Source organism: Crocuta crocuta, unplaced genomic scaffold (assembly GCF_008692635.1).
Source record: "Crocuta crocuta isolate KB4526 unplaced genomic scaffold, BGI_CrCroc_1.0 scaffold70, whole genome shotgun sequence".
NCBI lineage: Eukaryota > Metazoa > Chordata > Mammalia > Carnivora > Hyaenidae > Crocuta > Crocuta crocuta.
The window spans coordinates 17373871-17383022 of NW_027528417.1; the positions used below are offsets into that span (position 1 = coordinate 17373871).

Sequence of the window (9152 nt, forward strand, 5' to 3'; positions counted from 1 at the left end):
CCCCCCCCCCAAAAGCATAACCCTGCTCCTATCCTCTGTTCCCTTGTTAGAGTTGGCCCTCGCACATTGTAAATACTCTCAATGTGTATTTGCTGGCTCAGTCTGGTTATAGAGACTTGGTATCTGCTCCTTACCCTCAGTCTTCTGCCAGGTGGTTTACCCTTCTTCCAGCAGTTGTTAAGTGTGGACCCTATCCGGAGGTGGCTGGCAGGGGAGGGGAGGAGTGTGTATTGTGGGAGGGGGGTGGTACCTGGCCCCTGAGCTGATCTCCACCCTTTGTCTCCCCTCCCTACCCTAGTCTGGCGGTCTCTGTAAAGATGAACGTGCTACTCTTCGCCCCTGGGTTGCTGTTTCTTCTCCTCATGCAATTTGGCTTCCGTGGAGCCCTCCCCAAGCTGGGCATCTGTGCTGTCCTTCAGGTACCCCTTCCACCCCTTCCCCTTTCTAATGAAGGGGAGGCCACTCTCTGTCCTTCTTCCATCGTTGAGACTTCCTTAAAAGCTAACAGACAGGGTTTTGGAGTTGATTTGGGGCTGGGCAGCCATTACCTCCAGGCTTTACTTTTATTAGCTAGAAAATAAGGGTGTTGAACTATATGGTTTCTGAGGGTCTCTCTCATTCTGCCCATTTATGACTTGGTGAGTCTAAACTTAAAGCAGTGTTATTACCTGCCTTCTCAGCTTCTTTGGCCCCAGGCTCTGGCCTAGATGAGGAGACTGGCTTTCCTGCTATTGCTGGTGGGAATTTGAGAACCTCTGAGACATACACCCTCTGTCCACTCCCCTCAGTGATTAGTATGAAGGTTGGACTTGAGCCTGGGCAGCTCTGCTGACATCATATATATCCTCAGGTTGTGCTGGGCCTGCCCTTCCTTCTGGAGAACCCCATTGGCTACCTATCCCGCTCCTTTGACCTCGGCCGCCAGTTTCTCTTCCGCTGGACAGTGAACTGGCGCTTCCTCCCTGAGGCCCTCTTCTTGCATCGTGCCTTCCACCTGGCATTGTTGGCCGCCCACCTCACCCTGCTCTTGCTCTTTGCCCTTTGCAAGTGGCACAGGTGAGAAACGGGAGCAGTGTCATGGGCCAGCTTGGGGCAAGGAGTTGTAGGGCCTGCTTGGGGGAGACATGGAGTTCATGGGGGCGGTGAATCTAGAGCTTGGCCTAGGATGGGGGCTTGATAAATGTCTGAATGGCTTCTACCCAGGACAGGGGAAAGTATCCTGTCGCTGCTGAAGGATCCCTCCAAAAGGAAGGTTCCACCACAGCCCCTCACACCCAATCATATCCTTTAAATCATGGGAAGGTAAGTCTTGCCCTCTCCAGGTACCGCTGGGGTCCTGGTCTGTCAGCCCTGGTGCCTGGTGATCTGGGGGAGGGAAAGAAGGTACCAGTACTAGCTAGAGGCCCTGTTCTTGGAGTAGAACTGTTCCCTCCTCCACTGTGTACCATTATGTTAATGAGTACTTTACATATTTAAGTGCATTTTATTCTTAATTTTAAATATTATTTGATTTGCCATTATGAGTACTCACTCTGCCTGGTGTTATCCTAACAGATTTACATACGTTCTGACATGTAAAGCTCACAGGAGACTCTGAAATAAGGAGGGTTTTGTTTGTTTGTTTATTCTCATTTCACAGATGACAAAATCAGGGCATTGAGGAGTTTAAGTAACTTACCCAGGTCACACAGCTTGTACGTGATGGACTTAAACTCTCTAGGCCTTATGGCCCTAGTATTACTGTCTCCACATTAGATTGAGGAACAGATCTGGAGAAGTTAAAAAAATTGTCCAAAAGTATGCATCTCAAAATGGCAGAGCCAGAGGGCTCTCTGACCCCAAAACCTCTGCCTTGCCCCTTTGCTTTGGAACCTCCCTCTCCCCTCCCCCATCCCAATACCTGCCCCTTCTGCTCCTGCCCTTGGCCTTGACCACTGCATACAGATCATCTCTACCCTCTTCACCTCCAACTTCATTGGCATCTGCTTCAGCCGCTCACTCCACTACCAGTTCTACGTCTGGTATTTCCACACACTGCCCTACCTCCTGTGGGCCACGCCTGCACGCTGGCTTACACATCTGCTCAGGTACTGGCTGGGACACCCTGGGCGAGTGGGAAGGGCTAGGGAGCTTCTCATCTCTAGGCTGACTGTGGAGGGTTGGGAGTGAGCTAAAGGGCTGCAGGTCTAGAAACTGGGCAAACCTGAGTTGATTTCTCATCTCCAGGTTGCTGGTGCTGGGCCTCATTGAGCTCTCCTGGAACACATACCCATCCACATCCTGCAGCTCTGCCTCCCTGCACATATGCCATGCTGTCATCCTGCTGCAGCTCTGGCTGGGCCCCCAGCCTTTCCCCAGGAGCATCCAGCACAGCAAGAAAGCCCACTGAGATCCACTTCCCTTCCCCTCCAGTCCATTCTAGGACCTTGGATGGGGTAGACTCTGTGCCCTTCCCAATAAACCTTACCAAATCCACTTCTGTGCGGCCTACGTGGAGGTGCCTGCACCAAGCTGTGAGGGGCATGCACACTGCAGAGAAAGAACTCATTTGGGCAGTCTTAAGAGGCACTTTATTGCATAGGATTTGGGGACTGTGGCTCTCTCCCCTTCCACTGCACTGCGGAGCTCAGAGGGTAAGAGGCATGAGATGGGAGGAGTGGGAGAGAGCACAGGCAGGCACTTTCTGTGAGGGCAGGGAGGTTCTGGGAAGGGGATGAGAAGCAGTAGGAGTCAGGCAGACACCAGCCTGCCCCTCCCAGTACCGAGAAGCCGGCCCTGGTGGCAGTGACTTGAGTGTGTTTGTTGGGCAGCGCCAGCCAGAGCAGTGGGCAGCCCTCACACATTTGCAGGGCTATAGCACAGCAGGTGTAGCTGCAGGTTCTGGTCCCAGTGGCGGAGCAGCAGGAAGAGACCCCGGGCTGCGGCCTTGAGGGCAGCCAGGTCAAGGCCATCGGGCAGGTGCTGGGCCCGCAGCCAACAGTCAGCTTTAGCTGCTGCCAGTTCCCACTCGCCAAAGGCGGCAGCGCAGCGGTGCTCCAGCCATGCGAGCGCCACGGCGGTGGCCCAGGTCCGGCCCCGCAGGTCCGCACCTCCCGGCCCTTCTGTGCCCTCTGAAGCCTCAGTGTCTGAGCCCCGTCCGCTATCCACCTGGCCTGGACCCTCAGAGCCTGAGCTGGGGGACGGGCTGCAGGAGGCCGTGGCACTGTCACCCTGGCCAACACTAGGTCCCAGAAGTGCCCAGGGAGAGGAGGCTGAGGTGGGGCTGAGGCTGGCGCGGTGCACAGCAAAGGGCGAAGCGCGGCACAGGCGCTCCTGTGGGATGTGTACCGCTGCACAGAAGGGCGCGTCCAGGCGGAAGGAGCCAGGTGCCTCCTGCAGCCGCACCTGAGGAGAGAGGAGGTGGGGGGAGAAGTGAGCTGAGACAGTGCCCTGGCCTTGGCAGCACCACCCTCCACCTCCCGAGTCCTCACCAAGGGCAAGTAGTCATGGTTGCTGCCTTCACTGTTGTCACCAGCCTGGCCCTGGCTGGGGCTGCAGAGTCTGTGGCTGTAAGAGCCTCTGGCCCTCCCACCGCCCAGGCTGAGCCTAGAGGGAGGCTGGGGGGGCAGGCGATGAGGACTTCTGGTGGCTGACTTGGAGCTGCCATTTTGATCTGGGTTCCAGCCACCTACCAGAGAGCCTCCCTGAAGTCCTGCAATGGAGCCAGTCAGTGCCAGTGGCAGTCCCTAAGCCTCAGAGCTCCCTACCCTTGCCCCAACTTTGAGTGTTACCTTTAGCATGGTCAGCTGTAGTCAGAGGAGTTGCATCTAGTTGGCCCTGAGAGGCAGAAGTGCTCGGGGGCTCAGCTAGCTCTGTAAGGGCACAGGAGACGGGTAAACCAGAAGGGTGGCCAGCAAGATGAGGGCCAGCACCTGAGGGGTCATCCAGGAGGGACTCTACCTGAGCTCCGCACCTGCAGGGCTGAGGGTAGGACCTCCCTGGTGGTAGCATCCACAGCTACAGGGCAGGTGAAGCAGGAAGGGGCAGAGCTGACCTTGCTTGTCTGAAGGGCTCGGAGCCAGGACCTCCGGGCATGGCCTGTGAAAGCAAGGAGCAGGATGCCGGACAGCAGCAGTTGTGCTTCCCCCAGCACCACCCCCCCGGCCCCCCAGAGGGCTTTAGGGAAAAAAATCTCCATGTTCCCCATCACTTCTCCCTCTGTCCACTTTTGAACAGAGTAAAGTTCCTTCTTGGAGCCAGCTCAGACTCCCCAACCTTGACACGTGGTTAGGCTGAACCCTCAGCTCCTAGCAGGACTGGACCCTCTGGCCACCCAGATATTGAACGTTCTATACAGGACCCAAAGGAAGCCCTGGCTGTGGTGCTTTTCCTGTCCACTCATTTCAGCACTGTCCAGTAGAACTTCCTGCAGTGAAGGCAGTGTTCTAGATCTGCATGATCCAGTGTGGCAGCCACTAGTCACATGTGAGTGTTAAAAACTGAAATTTTAACTACTTGATTTTAATAGGCTTCCTAAATGGCAGATTTGTTTTTATGTTATAAAGGCACTGTGAATCATTAACAAGATCACATTTCCCTCTGTGCTGGCTACTAGGAAGCTTGCCAATTTTGGGTCCCTTGCTCACAAGAGCATAGAATGTCATCGAGTGCATCTTTAATATAACCTGATTCTCCATTTCCTTTTATTATTCCATTAGCTGCTTTTTTTTTTTCTTGAGGTGAGTGAGCCATCTCAAATTGTGAACAAGATGAGGTATAGAGTGACCAGACACATAGACCTACACCTCTGCCACTCGCTGCCCCATACAGGCTCGTTGGGGCCTGACTGGGCCCACCAGCAACTCACCTTGGTCAGCCATGGCCTCAGGCCCTCCACGGAGAGCCAGCTGCTCATTGTCCCGGACCACGGAGGCTGCTGTCAGCCGATGGAGTGCTTGGTCCCAAGCACTTTCTCTTTGAGGGGGTGACGGAGGCAGTGAGCCATCATCACTAGGTCCCCATAGTGTCTCTAGCCCAACACCCACCTCCCAGCACATAGGCTGCTCCCCACACAGGGCTCGGATCACCACATGGCAGCGTGGAGCCTGAGGAGGCAGCAGCACTGCTGAAGGGACTGACTCCCCATTGGGGGGCAGAGCTGTGAATAAGAAGGGGGGTTCCATCAACATGTCCCAGTCCATAGGGGCCGGGGAGAGCAGATTTCCTGGAGAGAGACAGGAAAAAAGGCAGGGGCAGTGTGGCACCCTCGGCCCCACTTCTCAAGGTCTCTTTGGTGTCAGGACCCAGGTCCGCATCCATCCCTCACCTGAGTCATCCAGGCCCTGTCCCAGCTGCTGCCCTGACTCAGGGCCTGGCCCATCTGGTGCTGTGCCCAGAGAGGGGTGCCGGGGACGGCCAGGGACTGGATTCACTTGGCCGGGGGGAGATGAGAGGCTCCGGCCAGCCAGAGCTGCTCTGCGTCGACGACCCAGCACCTCAGCACTCAAGGCCCCAGACTGCATATAAGAAGTGTGGTCCACTGGTCAAGAAACACAGAGCTCCTGGCCATCACACATGCATGGCCACGTACCCCTTCATCTGAAACCGAAGATGGCTGCTCACCACCCTTAGGGGCAAGGCAAAACTCATGGCCTTCGGCCCCCTTCCCAGTGCCATCCCACTCCTTGTCCGATTTCTCACTTGAGGTTGTTGTTTGTCTGTGTTTTGTTCATGTCTTCTTCCTCTTTGCCTGGCTAACTTCTACCTATCCTTCCAGATGTGACTCTTGCTTTCCTGACCCCCTCAAACAGTATTGCCATCTTGATTCTGACTCTCCCCATACTATGTCCCTGTATAGTGTAGTATGTCCGTGGTATCATTGTAGATTTACCCATGTATCTCTTCAGCTGGACTTAATAGTAACCACTGCACAATTTATGGCATATAGCGTATGGTCAATAAACATTTGCTGGATACATAGAATGGAGGTGGATTGACTCTCACCTTGACTGGAGCCAGTGGGGGTAGAGGCAGGGGGCAGGAACGGGAGCCTGCAGTTTCTCCCCAGGCCAGGCTGCGGCAGCCCTGCTGCGAAGGGGGACACAGGGGAGCGGTGCTCTCAGGGGAGCCAGGGCCCTGAGAGCCAGGGGACTCGCTGCTGCCTGTGGAGCCCGGACCTGGCTCTGGGCTGGCAGAGCAGTGAGTGAGCACATACTGCTCCCGGATATACGATGACTGGAAGATGCGGCGCCATATGGCTGTGTCAGAGGAGGGATTGGGTCCAGGGTCTGTGACTGGGTCTGTCAGAGCATCGGTACCTGCTGGGAAGCGAGAGAATAGATCCCAGCCCCGGCCTCCTATGGCCGGCTCCTCCTCCAACACAGCCACACACTACACCCAGGTACTCACTCTGCTCTGAGTCCCCAGCAGCCCATGGGCTGTACAGCTCCGCTGACACAGTGCTCGTTCCTAATGGCTCCGAGGTGCCAGTGGGCTCAGTGCCAGGACTGGTGGCAGATGGTGCTTCCTCTGGGGATGGGAACACAGAGCCTCCCAAGCTCTGCCAGCCAGGTTCTTGGCCCTAGAGAGGGATAATCATTGGAGAAAAAACTGATTGTAGTTATATGCTGCCTCTTTCCAAGCAGGATTTAAGATGTCTCACCACAAGAGGCAATAAAGTTAATAAACCAGAAATGAAAGCCTAGTACTAAGGAAGGAAAAGGCATGCATGCTAACCATAAGGTTAATAGAGCTGCTGTGGCTGAGCCTCAGGTTTGGCCCTGAGCTTCCTGTCAGGCAGGCAAAAGGGCAAACACTCCATTAGATAGCATCCTTAGTTCTTTTAGAGAAAGAAAGCTTTCCATAATAAAAATAACTATCATTTTGGGATGCCTGGCTGGCTCAGTCAGTGGAGCATGAAACTCTTGATCTCAGGGTTGTGAGTTCAAGCCCCAGGTTGGGCATGGAGCCTACTTTAAAAAACAGCAACAACAATCATTTCTTGAACCGCTCTGTGTCAAGTATCCTACCAAGAGTATGCATGTTGTGACCTCCAATTACAACTGCATGGCAAAAGTCAGTATGAGGAGATGGGCTCGAAGAGGTTAAATGACTTGCCCAAAATCAAATGGCTAGTACATACTAGAGATGGGATCTGAGATTTCATCTAGACTACGCTCCGTCTGTTTCTGAATGTTACAGGAAATAATCCAGATGGTGCTTTCTGTAGGGCACTGCGTGAAGAAACTAGAAAGTTTCAACAAAACCTTCACAGCAAATGCTAGAGCTGCTTTCTGTGGCTGTGTGCTTTAGTGGCCTTTGGTAAAAGCCAAGGGCAACACTTTATGGGACACATCTGTGGAAGACCTCATGAAGGGGGCAGACTGCAGCCACCTTGGGGTACCCAGTGTGATCTCTGGGGAAGCCTAGACTACAGTAGAAGAGGTAGGCAGGGAGAGGCACAGGGAGTGGAAGAAGAGTTTTGAAGAGATGCAGGGACTTTAGACATCCCAGGCCTGCCACCCGCACCCCAGCCCAGGCCTACCCCTGGGGCGCGGGACCGGAAGCCATCCACCCTGAAGAGTGAGCAGTAACCGAGCAGTTGGTCCCCAGGGTAGAGTGCTGGGATCTCCCGGGGGGTCAGCAGTGCCTCCACCGCATCAGGCACAAACCAGTCCACAGAGATGTCGCTCAAAGCAGGCTCCAGAGCCTTCCGCAGAGCCTGCACCAGCTGTAAGGAGTGGCCAGAGGGAGGACGTGGGAGAGAGAGCCCACAGAGCAGGAAGACCACCCTTCCACTGATGCCATCTGCCCAGCCCTTAGGCTGAGGGGAGCAGGGTCAGGCTGGGGTCAAGGGAAGGAGTTGGGGGTAGGAACAAGCAAGGGGACTGAATGCTCAGTCCTCAGGGTTTGGTCTGTCTCCTGGCCTGAGCCATGCTCTGTGGATGAGGCAAGAGTTGCTGAGGATACGGCTCAGTACTGGGACAAATCAGAATGAGACTTGGGGGGTGGTCAGAGGCCATGTCCCCCACACCTCTGGCCTCCTGCAGCACCCTATAGCATCACCAGCAACTCCTCCCCTGATTGGCATCTCAAAGGAGGGGGGGAACTGGAATGGGGGAAAAATCCTGGTCAAGGGTGCCAGGAGACCCCATGACTTGACTGGGTTCTGTTTCAGGCTCAGTGTAACTCGGGGGAAGGACCGCTAGGAGTAGGGAACAGGGCTCAGGCTCAAGCTCACCATGGGCTGCAGCCTCTCCCCAGGCCTTGGGAAGTAGGCCTGGCCCCTGCTGAGGGCAGACAGACCCTGGAGCAGCTGGTGGCAGGCAGGCCCCAGCCCAAAGGAGAAGCACCTGATGAGGGAAGGGAAGCAGCTGTGACCTTCAGGAGCCTCTTGGGAGTGGGGGTCAATCTTAGGCACCTGGTTCAGCCCACCCCATACCTGGCTGCCCCCCTGTGCCACCGCATGAGCTCCAGGGTTTGATGGGTAGCAGCGGCCACAGGCGAGGCAGCGGTCAGGAGGAACAGCTGCCGAGGGTGGGCCCTGTGCTGGGGCTGTCTCATGGCCCAGTTCAGGGCAGCCAGCACGTCTGGGGGGCCACTCGCAGCCTGCAGGGTCTCAATGTTCTCACAGATCAGCTGCACGGTGTCCTGGAAAGAAAAGGCATGCTTTGGGCCATGCCAGGCTGATACATCCTCACTGGGCCCCCAATCCCTGGACTGTACTCACATCACTGCAAGGCCGGCTCTCTGAGAAGAGGGGCTGCACCGACATGCCAAACATGGCCAGGTTGATGAGCGTCTGTGGTGGTAGTGACTTCACAGCCAAAACAATGGCATCCTGGGGAGGGCCAGGGAGGACAGCATGAAGCAGACCCCACAGGCAGTGGTAGGGATGCCAGATTGTCTGCCTTTTCCAGGCTGTGTGAAAATGAGGGGCTAGAGGCTGGGGTCTGGGAGAGGCCCTGCATGTGTGAGACCAGCTATGAGGGAGACTCGAGTGTGAGGGAGACAGAGTGTGTGAGAGACCCTGGCGGGGTGTGTGAATCCTTGGTTTGGGGATTAGGTGACTTCATGTGCGAGAGAGGCTCTTGGAATCCAGGAAAAACACACGTACATACGAGTATGAAAGAGAGGGGGTGTGTGTGTGTGTGTGTGTGTGTGTGTGTGTGTGT

At 55.4% G+C, this 9152-nt stretch overlaps 2 protein-coding genes across 6 annotated transcripts in view; one reads left to right on the plus strand and one right to left on the minus strand.

The window, feature by feature from the left end:
- Positions 1-2475, plus strand: part of ALG3 (ALG3 alpha-1,3- mannosyltransferase) — a 5271-nt gene extending 2796 nt beyond the window's left edge. For both annotated transcript variants that reach the window (XM_077754466.1, XM_077754467.1), the window contains exons 5-9: positions 299-419; positions 851-1056; positions 1204-1279; positions 1942-2087; positions 2227-2475. In XM_077754466.1, coding sequence (XP_077610592.1) covers positions 299-419; positions 851-1056; positions 1204-1279; positions 1942-2087; positions 2227-2389 — 712 coding nt within the window. In that variant the 3' untranslated portion in view covers positions 2390-2475. The remainder of the gene's footprint in view (positions 1-298; positions 420-850; positions 1057-1203; positions 1280-1941; positions 2088-2226) is intronic.
- A 72-nt stretch (positions 2476-2547) lies between these two features.
- VWA5B2 (von Willebrand factor A domain containing 5B2) overlaps positions 2548-9152 on the minus strand; it is an 11419-nt gene continuing 4814 nt past the window's right edge. Inside the window, exons 8-19 of one of the 4 annotated variants that reach the window (XM_077754464.1) lie at positions 8708-8818; positions 8420-8628; positions 8219-8330; positions 7523-7708; positions 6388-6559; positions 5983-6296; positions 5306-5495; positions 4847-5203; positions 3940-4077; positions 3771-3851; positions 3471-3691; positions 2736-3384 (exon numbers count right to left, since the gene is read on the minus strand). In XM_077754464.1, coding sequence (XP_077610590.1) covers positions 2836-3384; positions 3471-3691; positions 3771-3851; positions 3940-4077; positions 4847-5203; positions 5306-5495; positions 5983-6296; positions 6388-6559; positions 7523-7708; positions 8219-8330; positions 8420-8628; positions 8708-8818 — 2640 coding nt within the window. In that variant the 3' untranslated portion in view covers positions 2736-2835. Of the gene's footprint in view, positions 3692-3770; positions 3852-3939; positions 4078-4846; positions 5204-5305; positions 5496-5982; positions 6300-6387; positions 6560-7522; positions 7709-8218; positions 8331-8419; positions 8629-8707; positions 8819-9152 lie in introns of all 4 variants that reach the window. The other 3 variants (XM_077754463.1, XM_077754462.1, XM_077754461.1) reach the window with 3 other exon arrangements.